At 44.6% G+C, this 19,875-nt stretch overlaps 3 protein-coding genes across 18 annotated transcripts in view; 2 read left to right on the plus strand and 1 right to left on the minus strand.

Annotated features, from left to right (window-relative positions):
• The window catches only part of FAM228B (family with sequence similarity 228 member B), a 94,506-nt gene extending 85,989 nt beyond the window's left edge, over nt 1-8,517 (minus strand). For 5 of the 9 annotated variants that reach the window (XR_011426549.1, XM_070236589.1, XM_070236588.1 and 2 more), the window contains exon 1: nt 8,404-8,503. The gene's annotated coding sequence lies outside the window, so the exon portion shown is untranslated. Of the gene's footprint in view, nt 1-8,403 lie in introns of all 9 variants that reach the window. The other 4 variants (XR_011426550.1, XM_070236590.1, XM_070236592.1 and 1 more) reach the window with 2 other exon arrangements.
• Nucleotides 1,479-8,067, plus strand: TP53I3 (tumor protein p53 inducible protein 3). 8 transcript variants are annotated; one of them, XM_023619425.2, is made up of 6 exons: nt 1,479-1,999; nt 2,355-2,501; nt 3,821-4,088; nt 5,288-5,500; nt 6,420-6,616; nt 7,687-8,067. In XM_023619425.2, the coding sequence occupies exons 2-6, from the start codon at nt 2,364-2,366 to the stop codon at nt 7,867-7,869; spliced, it is 999 nt and encodes a 332-aa protein (XP_023475193.1). In that variant the 5' UTR covers nt 1,479-1,999; nt 2,355-2,363; the 3' UTR covers nt 7,870-8,067. The 8 variants fall into 8 exon arrangements, with proteins under 8 accessions (XP_023475193.1, XP_070092696.1, XP_023475194.1 ...); XM_070236595.1 differs by having other exon boundaries at nt 1,671-1,995; XM_070236596.1 differs by having other exon boundaries at nt 1,883-2,114.
• SF3B6 (splicing factor 3b subunit 6) lies at nt 8,487-17,177 on the plus strand. Its single transcript, XM_001503183.4, has 4 exons — nt 8,487-8,830; nt 11,374-11,492; nt 16,610-16,748; nt 16,910-17,177. Exons 1-4 carry the CDS (start codon nt 8,801-8,803, stop codon nt 16,997-16,999), a joined length of 378 nt encoding a protein of 125 aa, XP_001503233.1. The 5' UTR covers nt 8,487-8,800; the 3' UTR covers nt 17,000-17,177.
• Nucleotides 17,178-19,875: the final 2,698 nt, after the last annotated feature.

Raw genomic sequence — 19,875 nt, forward strand, 5'->3', positions numbered from 1 at the left:
TGGCACACTCCCATGAGATATTCACCTTCCTACGAATCTCTACAAGTCAAGCTTTTTCCTGGGGTCCACTATTTTCCACTCCTTGTCCAAAAACTCTGATATTTTTCTTCAGATGCTTACCCAGACCAAGGGGTGAGGGTGGGGGAGAAGATGCCCTCTGGAGAATCCTCAGAGGAGAGGCATAAGCAGGGCCCTGAATGAGTAGGCTTTCTCTAGAAAGGAGAGAGAGAATATGACCTTAAGTGCCAGGCTTCTGAGTTTGGATCTTATTCTTTAGCTACCAGGGAGCCAGCAGCAGAGGTTTCCTGTCCTCCCTGGGACATGGTCCTTCTGAGACACCAGAATCTACCTACAAAAGTAGCAAGAAAGATCTATCACACAGGTTCCAGAAAAGGCCTCACATGGACCTTCTCTGAATACACTGTTGGCTTATGTCCCTTTCCTTGCAACGATGGCTTTGATATGGATGGCAACAGGAGGGACAGTGGCTGACAGGCATTTTTGTAAAACAGAAGGCCTTATAAAAATACATAACCCTCTTGGGGCCAGCCTGGTAGCACAGTGGTTAAGTTCGCGCATTCTGCTCCAGCACCCCAAGTTTGCTAGTTCAGATGCTGGGTGCGGACCTACACACCACTTGTCAAACCATGCTGCTGCAGCAGGCATCCGACATACAAGGTAGCGGAAGATGGGCATGGATGTTAGCTCAGGGCCAGTATTACTCAGCAAAAGAGGAGGATTGGCAGCAGATGTTAGCTCAGGGTTAATCTTCCAAAAAAAAAAAAAAAAAAATATATATATATATATATATATATATATATAAAACCTTCTTGCAAAAGGTGTACTCAGCAGAGGGATGTAAATAAAGAGAGAAAGAGGGTTTTGTAATTGATAGGAGAGACTGTTCCACAAAGCAGCCTGCCATACAGTAGAAAGAGCAAAGAGCCCTGGACAAGAACCCAGGAGATCCCAATTTGATTCCTGGCTCTGACACTCACCAGCTATGTGCCTCTTGAAATCAAACTAATCTTTCTATATTTCAGTTTCTTTTTAGTAAAGTGTTATGGAGACCAAATAAAAGAATGCATGTGAAGAGGTGATAAATTATACGCCACTGCTATGTAATAAAAAAAGATGTTACCTATGTTGTTTTTGCACAGGCACACACGTGTGTATTCTTCTAACCCAGTGGTTTCTAATCAGGAGCAATGTCTGGGGATAGTTTTTACAGTCACGACTGGATGGGGGTATTATTGGTATCTAGTGGCTCGAGACCGGGGATCCTGCTAAACCTCCTACAGTCTTTAAACATCCTGCAGACAGTACCGCAGTCTTTCACAACAAAGAAGGATCTATTCCAAAATGTCAAGAGTGCCAAAGTTGAGAAACCCTGATGTAGCCTTTTAACCAGTCAAAACTGCCTCATTGGGCAGCATCTTCCAGGGGCCTCTCTCTCATCCCCAGGAACGTCAAGAGGAAGCGCACAAGTGACAAGGACCCACAACTGCTTTTTACCTTCTCTCTTTTGCTAATGCTCCTCTCTTTTCTCTCAGCAGCACCCTGCTTGCCCACCGTACTCAAGCTGCCTGCCCACAGGAAGGGCAGGATGCCAGACCTGCAGCGTAAATGGGCTGAAAGGCTGCCCTGACTGGGCAGCGGACCGATCGCCCGTCGAGAGTTCAGCTCTAGTTTCCTAGAGTGGGGGAAGTTTTCTCTTCTCACAGTGAGAGCTGGAATCGCATTTCAAGCCAAACCGAAAGGAAGACTAGTTTCTAGAGGTTCAAAGGAAAAGAAAATCTGATTTGCTGTCAGTAACTTTGCACTTTCGACGGGAAGGAGAAGGAAGAGGGGGAGGGTTGGTTCTGCTCAGCCCCACCCCTTGGGCTGTCCATTGGAGTACAGCCGTCCATTGCTGTCGCGGCGGAGGCAGCACCAGGACTCCTCAGGGAGCGCAGGACAGTGCCTGGACCTGGAGCAGCGGAGGCGCCCGGCCAAGCAAGTAACTCACCCACACGTGCGCTGAGGAACAGGGTCGGGTGGAGGAGCCCAGCTCAGAGGGAGTGTAATTGGCCTCCTGCTTTTCCGTGTTTTCCTGCTCCGCTGCATCCATCCCTGTACGGCCGCCCACACTCCACCCTGTCCCAATCTGTGTTCTCCGTGTGGGGTCTGTCTGGAGGCTGCAGGGACGTCGCAGGAAGGAGCTTGAGGGCGGGGGCAGGGGCGTTGGTGGGCAGACCTCCCCGAGACGGACCAGGGAGGCCCGTGGCCGGCAGGGGGCGCTGCAGCTTCTGTTGGGGCGCTGGGTTCCCCCAAGAACCCCGTGCTCCTTCCCTTGTTCTACCTTGTGTCCTCAGAGAGTGAGTATGTTAGCCGTGCACTTTGACAAGCCAGGAGGACCAGAAAACCTCTACCTAAAGGAGGTGGAGAAGCCGAGCCCAGGAGAGGGTGAAGTCCTCCTGAAGGTGGTGGCCAGCGCCCTGAACCGGGCGGACTTACTCCAGGTACCCAGGGGTCAGGCAGCAGGTCGGGCAGGGCAGGACTCTAGGGCCTTCGATAAACATTCACCAGAAAGATGAAGGAATGACCTGGGGCGCAGCCAGTAACACTCATCCTTAAGTGTGTGCAGAGTGTGTGCTGGGGGCTCTAAGGCAGAATCAGTTAGCCTCCTTTTACACAAAATACAGGGGTATTTGCAAAACAGAATCCACCCTGTGTTAACCCACAGTCCGGTCAGACTTTCAGATAAGAAGGGAGCTAACCATTTGTTGAGGGAATGTGTGTGTTAGGCTTTGCTCTATCTCATTAACTCCACGGGCAACCTTGTTCACCATTTTTATTCTACAGATAAAGAAACTGAGGGTCAGAGAGGTTTAGCAATACCCCAGGGCCACAATATTAGTAATGGGGGAGCTGTGACTCAAATTGAGGTCTTAGTGGCTCCAAAGTTTGCACTCTTTCCACTCGGAGAGTCCCAGAGCTGGCAGGGAGAAGTACTCTAAGAATTTTCTTTGGTCTGCTATTTGATGCACTAAACTGGGCCAGCTGCATTGGTTGGGGTAATTGAGAAATGTGCACCAGAATCACATGGGGCACCATTTCAAAATAAGCATGGCCGGGACCCAGCATATGTACACTGAAAAAGCTCCTCAAATGTCCCGATGCACACTCTCTAGTTCAGTCCCTCTGGCCTAGTGAGTGAGTACAGAACCTGGCACTTGATACATGAGAACTATCGTTAAAGAGTAAACATTTTGTTCCTAGTCCGGCTACTAATTTACTTTGAGACCTTGAACAAGGCATTTTTCTGCCCAGGTCTGCGTTTCTCCATTTGTAAAACAAGGGGTTTATATGAAGTAAATAGCTAAAAACTCTACCAATTGTGACATCTACTGATTATGTGACCTACACTTTTTTTTTTTGAGGAAGATTAGCCCTGAGCTAACTGCTGCTGATCCTCCTCTTTTTGCTGAGGAAGACTGGCCCTGAGCTAACATCCGTGCCCATCTTCCTCTACTTTATATGTGGGACACCTACCACAGCATGGCGTGCCAAGCAGTGTCATGTCGGCACCTGGGATCCGAACCGGTGAACCCGGGGCCCCCGAAGCGGAACATGCGCACTTAACTGCTGCGCCACCAGGCCGGCATATACAGTCTCTTATTTACATAAAGCAAATGACCTCTCCTCTCTCTTTTCCTGACCACCAAAACCTGACTTCATCCTGAATTTTCTGAGAAAAAGAGAGGCTATGGGAAGAGGGCCAGGAACGGTGACAGATTTCTGATCATGCTCACCATTTACTGCACCCCTCTCTCTGCAGAGACAAGGCCAGTATGACCCACCCCCAGGAGCCAGCAGCATTCTGGGACTCGAGGCATCTGGATACGTGGTAGAGCTGGGGCCTGGCTGCCAGGGGCAATGGAAGATTGGGGACCCAGCCATGGCTCTACTGCCTGGCGGGGGCCAGGCTCAATATGTTACTGTCCCTGAAGGGCTCCTCATGCCCATCCCGGCAGGACTGACCCTGCCCCAGGCTGCAGCTATCCCAGAGGTCTGGCTCACCGCGTTCCAGCTATTACATCTCTTGGGTGAGGAGGCCCCCCATGGTCACTCCATACAATGTGGCTCAATTCCTTCATGACTCAGCCACCTCAAAATCCAGCAGTCCTCCAGGGCAATTTTGGCCTGGCCACCGAGCCCCAGCTAGCCCCAGCACCTCACCCTACTATACCACCAGTAGTATCAGGTCCTCATACCATTTTAGCAATGGCTTGATGTTGAGGCTGAAAATATGATTAGCAGATAGAAGGCCTGTGCACGTCATCACACTGTAGGCCCAGCAGTAGTCTCAGCTTCTCAAAGTCATGGTGAGCTTCTCTCTGGGAGCCCTAGTACAGCACAAAGTGCCAGTCAATCAACTCTTTTATTCTTCCCCAATCCCACTGAGGCCAGCCAAGAGCTCACATGACGGAGCCTAAGGAGACTTGGTCCCTCCCTTTAGGGAGTTCAGTGTAGTTGGAAAGACAACACATACTCAAGAATTAGACAATCATAGAGTTCAGAAGGGTGGCGCTGTCTCTAACTACAATAGAAGCTCAAGATGGGAAAAGCTGGTGTGGGCAAGGGTGGTCAGAGAGGGCTTTCTGGAAGAGAAGGTGGGTAGAGTTGTGATGGACAGAAGGCAGGCCAAAGTGGCCTAAGTAAGAGTGTCAAGGTGAGATCAGCTACTCTGCTCAGAAGTGAAGGATGACAATTATCATTTGTGAAAGATGAGACTAGGACTAGATTGTTGGTGGCCTTGAATGGCAGGCTGTGTGGACTTGATGCAAAAGCTAGTTGAGAACCACTTTACATTTTAAGGAGAAAGTGACATAAGGAGAGCTCCATTATAGGAGGAGGAGCCTGGTGGCTGTGCATGGTACCTGGATCAGTGAGACTGGCTAGAGGCCAGTTTCAGACTGAAGAGGGACGGGCTCCAGGTGGTGACAGTGGAATGATGCTTATTCTTACTTATTCGGGTATAGGTCAGAGATGTGTGTTTTGCTATTATTTCATAGGTAAAACACAGATTATGGATGTGGCTGCTAGTAACTGTTTCAAAAGTTGTTTCCCACTTTGACCAGAGGCAATAAGACAAAATAAGAACTGACAATATGTTCTCTTAAGAGAGCAAGAGATTTGGCATGTGGTGGTCCCAGGGCCGGATGATCGTGGTAGAATATGCCTGAGTGGAGAATGTGTAGCAGTTGCACAGTAAAGAGGATGGTTCCTGTACTTTCTATCACAGGAAACGTTCAGGCTGGAGACACTGTGCTAATCCATGCAGGATCAAGTGGCGTGGGCACAGCTGCCATCCAACTCACTCGGATGGCAGGAGCTACTCCTCTGGTCACAGCTGGCTCCCAACACAAGCTTCAGATGGCAGAAAAGCTCGGAGCAGCTGCTGGATTCAATTACAAAGAAGAGGATTTTTCTGAAGCAACACTGAAATTCACTAAAGGTAAACAACAGCTTCTGCAGCTCAGCAGAAATTTCAGAGATGATTAAATAAAATCCTCACCAGCCTCAAGGGTGCCGGTGCTTTGGATCTGTCTTGCCTCTGCTAAATGCACAACAGCTACCCTGGCCAAATTCTAATGCTCTGGCGTTTGACCACTGGAGATAGGCAGGCAGTCTTTAGGACTAAAATGGTTTCCATGTGCATTCTTGTAACTAATATTATTCATACACATCTTAGAAACTGGATAATCACACAGAGTTGGCTTGGAATTACCTAGGACCTCTTCTTCCCAACCAGCCGCTCTACAGTGAATTAACAGGAGGCATGGGGCGGACACCAGTTCGGAGCTGGTCATAGTAGGGTTGGGGTGGTAGCTCCCTAAATGCGTGAGTAGATATGCATGCTTCTGTATTCCGAAGCCAAATCTGTATATTTTTGGCTCATCCTTTCCATTTTCCCACCGAAGTCAAAAAAGGGAGATGAAACCAAAGCTAGCAAAGCTACGATTCAGACAACCCAGTTCAGACACTTCATAACTTGGATGTGAACAATTGCCTGCCCTGTAGCTTGGTGGGGGGTAGCTCCTCTGTTCTGTTCTCACTCATGCCTGGGTGCCAGTGGGTTCTCTACTTAGGGGTCAGGGGAAATACCAGATCATGGTGTTGCCCCATTTCCCTCTTGGTGTGGCTAGGGATCATAAAAGATGAACTACAGCACACATAGACAATAGAGTTCAGCTCCCCAAACTCCATTTACAACAATGTTTCTACAAACAATGTTTCTAGTTCCAAACTGTAGATTTACCAGTTGCACCTGTATTTATTTATACCCATATATCCACAAATATACCATGGAATCTTATTTTACACCAAGCTTTCTGTGTCTGACTAGCATTACAAATCTGTGTTTCATGTGTAAGGCGCTGGAGTCAACATTATTCTAGACTGCATAGGCGGATCCTACTGGGAGAAAAATGTCACCTGCTTGGCTCTTGATGGTCGCTGGGTTCTCTATGGTCTGATGGGAGGAGCTAACGTCAGTGGGCCTCTGTTTTCAAAGCTGTTTTTTAAACGAGGAAGTCTGATCACCAGTCGGCTGAGATGTAGGGACAAAAAGGTGAGTGATGAGTGAAAAAAAAACGTGTTATTTAACTATTACCCAGGAAAGTATGATTCCTTTATATCACCCTGAGAAAGGAGTATCTGTCACATCTTAAGTTAGGGAGCCTATGTAGAAATCTGCCCCCTTGTGGATAAATGGGTAACCCAATTTCACAGAACTAATGAAAATTACTCAATAGAAGCCTCAACATCTTGGCAAGAGCATAGCTAATACTTTATATATTATTTAAACTTTCTAACAGAAGGAACAAAGCCTTGACACATTAGGAAATATTTCTAATAGTTCCAAGACTTTGTTTTCAAAGGCAGAACTCTTCTCAGTGTGCTAAGACAGCCTCTTAGGTAAATAAGGTTAGGATGCCTCTACCTTCAACAGATTATATGTTCCTGAAATCTCTGTATGGCATTCTAGCAGGCACTAGCTTTGGCAATGTTTCCCAAAATAGGGTTTCACACCTGCTAGGGGATAGCAGAGCTTAAACATCCCTTTTGAACTGAGCCTTTGTAAATCCTGTCTGTGGCTGCCTCCTGCTTGAAGCCTTTATTTTAAAAAACAGTCCTTCGGCCGCTGTCATTGATGCTATTTTGTTGCAGGCTTCAGTCTTTTTTTTTCTTCCTTTTAAGATCGGCCCCTGAGCTAACATCTGTTGTCGACCTTCTTTTTTCTTCTTCTTCTCCTACTCCCCAAAGCCTCCCAGTATACAGTTGTATATTCTAGTTGTAGGTCCTTCTGGCTCTGCTATGCAGGAGGCTACCTCAGCCTGGCTTGATGAGTAGTGCTAGGTGGGAACCCAGCATCCCAACGGGGGAAACTCCGGGCAGCCAACCAGAGGGCCCAAACTTAACCTTCAGGCACCGGCGGGCCACCAGGCTTCGGTCTTTATCTGGTACAGAACAGAGGTTACATATTTGGGGATATACACATACATGCTGATGGTGAAGTGGTTAGGTTCCCTGTGTGCTTTTCAGATGTGTACACGTTTCAGAGCACAAGGGCCAAGCAGGATGGGGAGTGGCAAGGTAAGGTATCTGCCTGGGCTGATGGTCTCCTTTTCCTTGTTTTAGTACAAGCAAATGCTGGTGAAGGCTTTCACAGAACAAATTCTGCCCCACTTCTCCACCGAGGGCCCCCAACGTCTACTGCCGGTTCTGGACAGAGTCTTCCCCGTGACTGAAATCCAAGAGGCCCATGCGCACATGGAGACTAACAAGAACGTGGGCAAGATCGTCCTGGAGCTGCCCCAGTGAAGGACGAGGAGGCAGTACAGGACACGGCTACCTCAGGCCTTCCCAGAGCAAACGTGAAGAAAACTCACTGTGCGCGGGCAAGAGGCCGGGTGTTGCTCCGGGCCCGCGTGTAACCCACGGGTCCCCCCCACCCCCGGCCTCGTCACATGATGCGTGCAAAGCCGGGCTAAGAAAATAAAAGAGAGAGTGGATTTGAAACCCGGTGGCCGGCTCACTATGGCGGCCCTAGCGCGCGGACCGAGGCCGCCTGGGCGGGGCTGAGGTGGGCGTCGGGGCGGGCGTCGCCGCGAGGGTTACAGGAGAGGCCCGATGAGCTGATGCTCCACTTTCGGGGCTGCGCCGAGGCCGGGGGGGGGGGGGGTTACGGATAGGATACACAGTGGGCCACCACATAACCAGCCAGAAGGCTGTAGGGCTGCATTGCGCGCTGAAAGAGGATGCGGCCCACCCACAAGTCCCTCGCACCAGCCGCGGTCGCCGCGGTCGCCGCGGTCCCACGTCCCACGCCAGGCCCCGCCCTCTCCCGCAACTCACCTGGGCACTTCTCCGCCGCGCCCGCTCTCCTCAGGCCCCGCCCCCTCCGGCCAGCTTCCTCTGCTCGCGGCCACCCGGCCGGAACACCTCCCCTTCTAAAGGCCAGGCCCCGCCTTTTCCGGTCCAGAGCTCGGAAGCGTCTGGGACCCTTGACTTTCTACCTTCCGGCCTGCGTTTTACCTCAGGCTCGTTGTGCCCGGAGTCTTTCCGAAGGAAAGTATACGTCAGCACGTCTCGGCGTGAGACGGCGACATTCCGACGCGTTAGAAAGCTTCCGGCGGAGGCTGGACGTTGGTGTCCCGTATCTGACACCTTGTTGCGCTCGAAGCTGAGCGAGCTCCGGAGGTGTTGGGAGGAATTCCAGTATTTGCTGCGGTAACCTCATCAGCCCGCCAAGATGGCGATGCAAGCGGCCAAGAGGGCGAATGTGAGTATCGAGGCTTCTGCCGAGGACGGTGAGGACTTCGCTGCTGGGCTTTCTCAGCGGCGTGGATCTGAGCATTCTCGCCCCTCCCCGGCCCCCAGGGCGGGGACGCCGAGCATCTACTATCCTATCCCAGGGGATTCCATCCCGGCCCGTCCTTATGGATGTGCTCCTTGAGCCACACTTCCGCCCTGCCCCTTTGGAGAGTTCCTTCAGTCTCTAGCCTAGTGTCAGTGATACTGTTAGCCTGAGCTTTTGTTGCTTGACCGCACTTAGGACCTGGCGTCGGGATCTTCTGCTCGCTGCAAAGTCAATAGCACAGATGAGTCCCCAGTAAATAATAGTTCACAGGCAACTAGAGCCTGGGATTCTCCTCGGATCATGGAGCTTTTTGGATCTTCATTAATGTTTTAGTTCAACATATTTTTGAGCACCTACCATGTACCAGACTTGCGAGATAGTATTGAACACTTGCTATACGCCAGACACTAGTCTACGTTTTGGGGATTCTACAGTGGATAAAGCAAAAATCCTTCTGCTTAACATTCTAGTGTTAGAGTGGGGAATTATAGAAACATAAAAGAAATTGTGTCAAGAAAGAGTGGTCAACTGTAAGACGCTGAGAGGTATAGTAAGATAAAGACGGATAATTGGCCATGGTGAGATGGAGAATTTTGGTAACCTTGATGATGGTCATTTCGGTGGATGAAAACTTGGTTGCAGTGGGATGAAAAGAGTGTGGAAGTTGGGAAAATGGAGACAGCTCTTTCCACAGGTTTTCATGTAAATAGCAAGTAGAGAAATTGGATGATAGTTGAGTTTTTTCTTTTTTAAGATGTGTGATTTGGTGTATTCATATGCCATTGGGAATGATCCAGTAGAGTGGAGAAACTGATGATATGGGAGAAAGATGGGTTAAGTTCAGGAGTGAAGTTTCCAGTAGGTGAAGGGTGGCATAGTAATGAGAGGGAAAGTGGTGGATATGGCTGAATGTAGATTGGTGGGTTTAGTGATACAAATATAAGGCACTTAACATTTGGTTATATCTATTTTCTCTAAGAAGCAGGAGCGAAGGTCATCTCCTAGGATGGGCAGGCAAGACGATACAGTCCAACTTGGATGTTAGAGGGAGTGGTGGTGGTAAGGTTTGAGGAGAGAAGACGAAGTGTGATACAGTGTCTTGCAGGGTGAGAAAGCAGATTTACTAGAGAAGTCTATTAAGATTGGCAGTGTTGATCATCTGCTTGAACTTAATCTTGAATCTTAAAATCTAAAACTTTATTGTACTTATTTGCTTGCCATTTGTCACCACCACTAGTTTGAGGGCAGAGGATAAGTGTCTTAGTCTTTCATTTATACAACACTTAGATTAATGCCTGAAATCGTTGCCAGTGTAATAGTTATTAAGCGCATTAATGTCCAGTATGAAATTGAATATGTTAATCAGGAGCACAGGAGTGAAATCTGGACAAGCAGTACATGTTTCAGAATCATCAACTTACTGTAGAAACCATGTGTGTGGTTAAGAGACCAAAGAGTACAGAGTTACAGGAAGTATACGGAGAGTCAAGAAAAGAAGTCTGAAGATAAAACGATGTGGAAGAGCATATTTTAATGGCAAAGATGACTGAGAAGAACTAGCCAGAAAGTTAGAAGGAAGCCAAGGAAATAGTGTCAAGAATAGTCGAGAAGGTAATAGTCAAGTGTCAGAAGCATTGGAGAAGTTAAGTATGATGAGAATTGAGCACTGCAATTAAAAGGTCTTAGGGAGCAAAAGCACTTGAGCGGAGTGCTGGGGCTGGGGTGGAAGCTAGATTGTGGTAGGTTGATCATTGTCAATCTACACTTCCTCTTCCCCAATGCTTGACTGACAAAAAAAAGCAAGATAGGATAATAAGTAGGAAGCCAATAAGTCCAGGGAAAGCAGACACCTTGTCTTTTTTTCCTTCACTGTGTAATCCTAATACCTAGCCTGGTGTATACATAAAGAAGGCACTCAGTAAATATTTGTTGAATGAATGAATGAATTAAGAGGGATCCAAATAAGTATTTTTGTGTGTGTGTAAGGATTGGCAGGACATAAGCAACTGCTCACTTGAGGAGCAGAAGAAAGCCAGTGGTGAGGGAAAGGCTGTAAATTCTAGAGAGGAGATTGTTGATGGAACACATTCCTGAGAAGACCAGAGAAGAGTCATCAGCGGGAGTTTTATTGTCTAGCAAACAGGAACAGCTCCCTTTGTTCTTTCCCCTCACAAGTCTGAGGCACTAAGGACTTTTAAATGAGGCTGGAAATCCTTGTTGAGCTGTAGGACTGAAAGGCTGGGTGGTATAGGAGCCCCTTTCTTAGTGCCTACAACTAGTCTTCCCTCAAACCAGTGCTCAGTTGCTTTTCCAAAGAGCATGCCATTTTCAGTAATATCAGATTATAATTCTTATTCCTGGCTTTTTTTATTATATATTATTTTCTTATGTATCATTGAGATTTTTTTTTAAGCTGTAGCACTCCTGCCCCTTATTATAATGACAATACATCTGTCTCATTTTAGATTCGACTTCCACCTGAAGTAAACCGGATTTTGTATATAAGAAATTTGCCATACAAAATCACAGCTGAAGAAATGTATGATATATTTGGAAAATATGGACCTATTCGTCAAATCAGAGTGTGAGTCTTACTGAGACTTGAAATGTCATTTAAAGAAAATGATTGCGTAATCTATAATCTCAGCATTATAGCTGACAGTGGGGCCACCATGTCTGGCTTCACAGGCTGTGCAGGGTGGCAGCCCTAAGCAAAAGCCTAGAGACTAACAGATTGAAATCAGGGAAATGAGATTTTTTTTTGTAGGGAAAAATACCTACTGAGGCCCTCGTGATCCAGCTCGCGGAGAGCCAAAAGCAGTAGTTGAGAAATTATAGAGAGCATGAAGTAGTGGTCAGTGGTTTCAGGGGAATGGATGGGAAGAGAAAGAACTAAGATTTATTGCATACCCACTATTTGTAAAGTCAAGTACTATACTATGTTTTTTATATGTGTTAAGTTGAATTTTCTCAGTAGTCTTCACTGTCTCCTTTACTGACTCCAGAGTTTGTGGATAAACTGAGGTAAAGGGTATAAAAGCAACTGAGAAAAATGACTTTTTTCAACTCTTGCTTTCTATTGAAGATTTTAAAGTGTAGGGGGAAATAATTACAAAAAGAATTCATGTTTAAATTTAATGTCAAGATTGGGTTTCATACCTTCAAATGATATTTATTGAACACCTACTAAATGCCATTTGTTGTAATAGGTACTTTTATTTGCATCACCAACACTACAGCCCTGTGTGGAGGTGATACTGTGTCTGTTATACGGGTGAGACTACCAAAGCCCAGAGATTAAAAGTACGTTTCTAGCTTTACACAGCTAGTTAGTGATAAAATCTTCTGATTCTCAATTGAATCGCCACACAGTACCACAGCTGCTATCACTCTAACTAGTATAAATGGGCTGATTACCTGAAAGTCCATCTGAGGATTTCTAAGGTTTTTATTTTTAGTTGGACTATCTCTCTATTAATAAATTTTCTTTTATGACCTGAGAGCTCCTTCTTGGCTTTTAGAACTCTGTGAGATCTTGAGGACTCTCCTTGTGAATGATCACTGTCCCTCCAGAAAGTAAACCAAGAGCTGGAAATAGATCATCGTTGGTACTCTAATGGAAATGAAAATGAAGCCTTAGAGACCATTGTCCTTTTTAGGAAGTCTCAGTCCTTCCAGTATTGGGTAAAAGCTTTGGACCTTTTCCACAGAAGAATACACACAGCATTTTGTCTATGATTACAGGGGGTACATGGACTCTAGGTTAAGAAACCCTGTTCTAGACGTACAAGAAGGTGTACAGAAGATTCCCTGATTTGGGGATCAGGAGACAAGATCTTCTTAAGGCCCTATTACTAGCCATGTGACCCTAGACACATTGTCTGGCTTTTTTGGTTTTCTGTTTCCTCACATGTAAAATAATCTAGATGGACAGCACCTTTCAGCTTTTAACATGGAGGTAGCATGATAAATTTACTGGATTGGTTATAAGACCTCAATACTCAAGGGGTACCTGCCAGACATGTGAAACTGGGCAAAATGTTTAACCCCTCTGGACTACAATTATCTATGAAACACAATCTCCCGAAAAGAATTTTTGTGAGGATCAAATTAGACTGCCTGTGAAAACACTTCGTCATTGAGTATTTCCTTCCTAGCGTGCTAGCCACCCCTTCTCTTTGCTCTCATAGCACCTTCTATGAACATCTCTTCTTGGTGTTCACTTACGGTTTTGCTGTCATCTGTGTACTCACTTCTCTCTCCTGCCAGCCTGTGAGCTTCTCCAGGGCAGGTACCATATATTGTTTTTGCTTTGTGTGCCTGATACATGTTAAGCACCCAATGTGTATAAGTAAATGAATAATGTAGAAAATGCTAGTGTAGTTGTGATTAACTTATCAAAGTATTACAAAATTTATTGATAGTTCACAATTAAGAGATGCCTGCATCAGTGAAGTTAGAGGATGTTTCAGAAAGCCAAGACAAAAGGACAGTGATAAAACCGTGGCATCTTTAGAAGAGTAGGGAAGCTCAGAGCCTTTGCACTTGCAGTTCCTCCGTCTGGAATGGTTTTCACCTGGCTCATCTCATATCTGGCTCCTCATTCTTCAGGTCTCAGCTTCAGTGTCAGAGAGGCTTTCCTTCACCAGCCTATCTCAAGTAGCCCCCTGTCCTCCCATTAATCTCTGTCACTCAAAAGAGTATGGAGGATGTTAATAATGATCATAAAAACACAGTGTCAGAAAAAAGACAGTGGCAGAAATAATTGACTGTACTATCGCTAAGGGTGCCAGAGTAAAACTAAAGCCCCAAATGTAAAAAAAAAAAAGTCTTCGTCACTGCTCTCTACTTCCTTTATAATATTTCTCATGAACTATAATTATCTTATATTTATTATTTAATGTCTTTCTCCTGCTCGAATAAAGCTCCTTGAAGGGGAAGACTGATGCTTGTCTTTTTTCACTATTGTATTTCCAATGCCTATCACATAGAAAGAACACAATATATATTTGTTGAATAAATTCATAAAAGTTTGTTGTGCAGAAACTTGGGTCTAAATTATAGATAGAGAAAGAGGTGTTTTCTCTTCCATAGGTGTGATCATGCTTTATAGCATACGTGGCACCTAGCACCAGGGTGACTGACCTTCCCAGTTTGCCAGGACCAAGGAGTTGTCTGGGGTCATGGACTTTTCAGTGCTAAAACCTGGACAGTCTTGGGCAAACTGGGATGATTGGTCGCCTCACCTGGCATGTAGTGGACACTCGGTGCTTTGAACTTTTTAAAGCCCTTCCATGCTTGTTACTTCTTTTAATTCTTAAAACCACATGTAAAGGAGGGCAGGTGATAGAGCCTGATGTCACTGTTTGACACCTGAAGCAACTGAAGCCCAGAGAGGTTAAGTAACATGATTAGGTTTTCTTATTCCTACTCTAATCTAACCACCGATGGAGAAAATAATGTTGGCTCTGTGCCTAACATTTAGTAAGTACCAAGTACATGCTTTGAAAAATTAAAATTACAATGTGGTTCTCAAGATATTAGGTTGATAATTATGGGCTAGGCCACTTAAGATGGAGAGTCTTTAAAATGGGGTTAGTGCCCATCCCTGTTCTACTTTCTGAGAAGATGCAAGAGGAAGAGAGATGCTTTTGTTTTGTTTTGTTAGCTTCCTGGAGAAAAAATGTGTGAGAGAATGGATAGGAGAAAGTGGATCTCCACCCTTCAGATGCTTATTAGCACTTGCTGTATGCATAGCACTGTGGGGGTAAAATGAAATATAAGACTGTATTTCCCTTAAGGCAGTTAAAATCTTGTTAAGTTTTTTTTGTTTTTATTCCAAAGAGAAAATTAGGTAGACTTTTGGGGGAAATCTTTGGGACAATGTTTTTTCCTTTGGGTAGTCCCCTAGTTTCATACCTAATGCATTCTTGAAAATGATTAAAAGTCAAATGTCTGAAAGAACAATACTTAGGAATACTAAGTGCTATTCCCAGAGAGTAAAATGTAAAATGCCTCATCAGGCCCATGCAGCCTGACAAAGTGAGAGCATTCAATGACACTGGCACCCTCCAACCAGCCCAGCACCCTATACCTATCCATTCCTCTTTTATAGGAAGCACAGGCTCTTGGCTGGGACCCAAGACTGCAGGCTCATTCTAGATCAAATCTAGGCAGGTGCCTCCCCGTCTCATGGGCCTATTACCTTTCCTTAACCCTATGCAGGGACTATGGCAGACGGAGTGTCAGCCCACAGTCTTAAGCCTTATGCCACACTTGCGCTGTGTGGCGGGAACACAGATGGAGGCAAGGGGTCCATCTTTATCATATCACAGCATAAGTTGAGTGGGTCCTGTGCCTATTGTCCTCACAAGCACATGGCCATCTGCTGCCTGCAGTTTGTTGCTCCTCACACTTCCCTTCCTCCTCCCCTAATGGAAGCTGGTGAGGTGAGGAGAGCATGTGGCAAGAAACACCTACCCAAGAAGCAGCCCCATATCTGAGCAAAGTCCAGCTTCCACTTCCAGCTGCCTTCCAGCATTCTACTCTGGCTCGCAGATAACTACACCCACAAGTACACTTCCACCACAGTCTCTCCAGAAGCCCAGTCCTTTTCCCCAGCCAAATGGAGCTGTGTAATGCATGAGAGCGCAGACTGTATTAAAAATGAATGTATGAAGGTAGGGGGCTGACTATATTGCATTTTAAAAAGGCAAAGAACCTAAGAAAAGTGGATGAAACTACATTAACGCTCTCTTTATATTAGAAGACATCCTTTCCTGGCCATAAAAGATGATGGTTGACTGTTTTCTTACATATATGTTATTTATAATTTCACCATATTCCTGGTAGGGGCTTCCTTCCCACCCCACCCCCCAAAGACACAAAATAGGTTTTATTTCTATGTATTTGATAAACTGTTATCAAATACTGCCTAGAAACATTTATTTCCTACATTGATGGAGATCTTGCCCTTTAAGAATTTTAGGGTTGAAAAAGAAAATCTAAATTTTTAGAAACAAGGGCCTAGTTTCTAGGTTATAGTGTGGTAAATAAAGTATTGGTTCTGTTGCATAAATGCACAGTAAGAAAAAACCCATTCTAGACATTGCTAACTAATAAGAACCATCACTCCTGGGGCCGGCCCAGTGGCACAGCGGTTAAGTGCACACGTTCTGCTTCGGTGGCCCGGGGTTCGCTGGTTCGGATCCCGGGTGCAGACATGACACCACTTGGCAAGCCATGCTGTGGTAGGTGTCCCACATATAAAGTGGAGGAAGATGGGCACAGATGTTAGCTCAGGGCCAGTCTTCCTCAGCAAAAAGGGGAGGATTGGCAGCAGATGTTAGTTCAGGGCTAATCTTCCTCAAAAAAAAAAAAAAAGGAACCATCACTCCTAAGTACTGTACTTTTCAGTGTGAAACTGAAGATTGGTTCTTAGTATGTGAAGTAGGAAAGTAGAACAGTAACATGAAGACGGAAGGTTCAAGCTAGTCTTTGCTGCTGTTGCTTTAGGAGCTGTATTAGTATTCTTGATATAACAGTAAGTCTAACCTGTAGCCATTTAACTTAAAATGAAAACAAAAATTACCTAATTCAAGGAATTACAGGCTTATCCAGCATACCTATCCATAATGTTTATTTCCTTTAATAGTTTTCAGGTAAATGTGTATTTTAATTAAGTCTGATTCAACTCTTCAGGGGAAACACACCTGAAACTAGAGGAACAGCTTATGTGGTCTATGAAGACATCTTTGATGCCAAGAACGCGTGTGATCACCTGTCAGGATTCAATGTGTGTAACAGATACCTCGTGGTTTTGTACTATAATGCCAACAGGGTAAGTATCGCGATGGTTTCGTCACTCGGGGATCCCATGTAAGAATTAGTGTAGAACTGTACCATTAGGGGAGATGTGTACTCAGTTCTACGTAGTGCTGTTGGTGAAATTCATTTGACTGCAGATCAGTAACTGTTAACTTTGGTGCTTACCACTTTCAGGCATTTCAGAAGATGGACACAAAGAAGAAGGAAGAACAGTTGAAGCTTCTCAAGGAGAAATATGGCATCAACACAGATCCACCAAAGTAAAAGTTTTCTGCATTTTCATTTTGGACTAAGACCCATGAGTGGCAACCACTTACCCTTTTTATGTTTTTAATTAATACTGAATATTGTGATTTCTTATTTGAGATTCAAAATGACCTGCTTGAAACTTTGATATATGTTAGAATATATTATGTTAATAAACCTGTAGCTTACCGTAAAACATGCCAGTGTTTTCTCTTGAACTTTCCCTTCCTGTTTGATACCAGAAAAAAAAAAAACCCAGCGATTGAACCATATCAAGAATTGTTCAGTGGTAGGTGGTCCTAAAGACTGAGCTTCTTGAGGACAGGGACCTTTTTGTATTCTTAATGCCTTCACTGTCCAGTCCAAGTGCTGAGCCATCAAAGGAACTTGTTAGAGTATTGTCATTTATTGACTGTCTATTAATAATGAAATCTTCATAACAAGTCAGTGAAGGTAGGTATCTCCATTTTGCAGATAAAGAAACCAAAGCTTATCACGTTGTTTGAATGAATAAAAGGCCTACATAAAAAGTTGCTGTAACGTCAACCAGGTATTAACTACAAGAGTACATTTGAATAATACTGCTTTACCGTTAACAAAACCCCTTTGTCAATATGGGCTACCCTTGTCCTTAGAACAGAAGTCTATTCGAGAAATGGCCATTCAGATGACAGCACATTGTTAGAAATTTGAGAGCAAGCTGCTTGGGTAGTGGTGTTCGTTGTTATGTGTCTAAGATTATATTTATGTAGTCTTTCCCTTTAGTTAATAAGTGTCTGTGTATATTTTGGACGTTAGGTCATAGTATATCTTTGCCATAAATAAAATACTTAATGCTGCTTCTTATAATCATGACCTCCCATGGCATGGAAATAGTATGGTTATTGCCACATTCATCATAGCTTGGCAGCTTGGAGGAAATAGCTATAATTTTCTTTTTATAGTTTAGGCATGGGCCAAATGGAAAAACATGGACTAATTGTTTTATATATAACTATAACCCAAAATTAATTTGAAGAGTACAAGCACTGAATCATTTAAATGGACAAAGAGCATCTATTCTACTTTTAAATGCATTTAGCTTCGAAATCTATCATTACTTTAACAAAATAGGGTATTTTATATTTTTGTACTGTTTTCTCAAAGCCTACTATTGAAAAGGAAGAAGTAGTTGTCTTATTTATTAATTACGTCTGAGTGCTTTTTGAAAGCACTGTAAAAGAGTAGAAAGAGTCATTTCTAAGAAGGGCAGGCAGATGACAAAGGAGCCACGGCTGTAATTTTCTTGTGAATGATTTTATGAATTCTTTTTAAATTTTGTAATGCACAGTGTGCCTTTAATATTTACAAATGTAAAAAGAATTTCCTAAAAGACTTTTTTTGTAAGGGGAAAACAAATTAGAGTTTCTTATAGTGTGCTTTGTCTAGATGGCAGACTGGCTTGCCTCTAGTATAGTTGTTTTAAATTAATAAGGGGAAATTCCCTCTATTGACAGTTATGGCCAGTCCATCATTTGAATTAATATATCTGTTAGGTGAATTTCTTGACCTAAACTTGAGTTTGAAAAATGCCCTCTTGGGGCTGGCCCTGTGGCCTAGTGGTTAAGTTGAGTGCACTCCTCTTCAGCAGCCTCGGCTCTCGGGTTCAGATCCCAGGTGCAGACCTGCTCCCCTCGTCAGCCATGCTATGCCGGCAATCCACATAAAATAGAGGAAGATTGGCACAGATGTTAGCTCAGGGCTAATCTTCCTCAGCAAAAACAAAAAACCCTCTAATTGTTCAGAAATTTTGTAACCTATCTCAAGTTACAAGAACTTTAATTCAGTGGGAAAATATTGAGCACCTACTACTTGCCAGTCTGTGTGTACTAAGATGCTGAGGACACAGGATTGGTCCTCTGCACCAGATATCTAAGGCTCGTTTTTCAAACTGCTTTTAAGAGTACAGGGGATGATGGGACCAGCCTGGTGGCATAGCTGTTAAGTTAGCACATTCTGCTTTGGTGGCCCGGGGTTTGCCGGTTCGCATCCCAGGTGCAGATCTATGCACCGCTTATCAAGCCATGCCGTGGCAGGCATCCCATATATAAAGTAGAGGAAGATGGGCACAGATGTTAGCTCAGGGCCAGTCTTCCTCCAAAAAAAAAAAAAAAAAGTACAGGGGATGATTGTATCCACATGCATGTGTGTGCATACACATGTGCCAGAGCTGCTTTACATTCATCCAGGTTAAATTTGACTTTCTAAGAAAATACTTTGTATGAATAAAGAATTCATTGACTGAAAGTTTAAAAATGACTGATAGGAATGACACAGATCTCATCATCACTCTCCTGCTTAACAGCTTTCATTAGCTCTCACAGGACAGTGTCCAGACTCTTTAGCATCCTGCTTCATAATTTTCTGCGTTATCTTTTAAGAGTGCCAGTAAAAGAGGGCCTGCAAAGCCTACCGTATGCTCTCCAGTTGCTAGCTAGTAGGTATTTGCCTTTTTTTTAATTGAATGTCTCCTGTTACCACCTAGGCTATAAATACTCTAGACTGAGATCCATAATGGGCACCTAAAATGGTCATTGGTGCCATGTTTAATTATCCTAGTGGTGTCACAGCAGAAAACATGAATATGTCTTTTATACAGGCTGAGTTCTGAGAAATTATAATAGACATGTGTCATCGAAGAAAGGTGGGAACCAAGACATTCTGAAGGAAATACCCCAGAAAGGAATGAGTGCTGGTCTGGTCCCATGATAGAGGTGAGCCCAGGAACTGAGTGATTAACAGCAAAGCAGCCCCTTTCTCATTTCACTGTCTGCGTCTTAAAGCACTGCCTCTTCATTAACTCCTCAATCCTCAGCAGAGGAATACAGCCAGGACTTCTTAAAGACACAAGGGGT

The sequence above is a fragment of the Equus caballus genome, chromosome 15, assembly GCF_041296265.1.
Source record: "Equus caballus isolate H_3958 breed thoroughbred chromosome 15, TB-T2T, whole genome shotgun sequence".
Classification (NCBI taxonomy): Eukaryota; Metazoa; Chordata; class Mammalia; order Perissodactyla; family Equidae; genus Equus; species Equus caballus.

Coding starts and splice junctions, on each gene's coding strand:
- SF3B6 (XM_001503183.4), top strand. CDS start 8,801: ATGGCGATGCAAGCGGCCAAGAGGGCGAAT. Junction 11,493..16,609: donor CCTATTCGTCAAATCAGAGT/GTGAGTCTTACT, acceptor TCAACTCTTCAG/GGGAAACACACCTGAAACTA. Junction 16,749..16,909: donor TGTACTATAATGCCAACAGG/GTAAGTATCGCG, acceptor TACCACTTTCAG/GCATTTCAGAAGATGGACAC.
- TP53I3 (XM_023619425.2), top strand. CDS start 2,364: ATGTTAGCCGTGCACTTTGACAAGCCAGGAGGACCAGAAAACCTCTAC. Junction 4,089..5,287: donor CCAGCTATTACATCTCTTGG/GTGAGGAGGCCC, acceptor TTTCTATCACAG/GAAACGTTCAGGCTGGAGAC. Junction 5,501..6,419: donor AACACTGAAATTCACTAAAG/GTAAACAACAGC, acceptor TTCATGTGTAAG/GCGCTGGAGTCAACATTATT.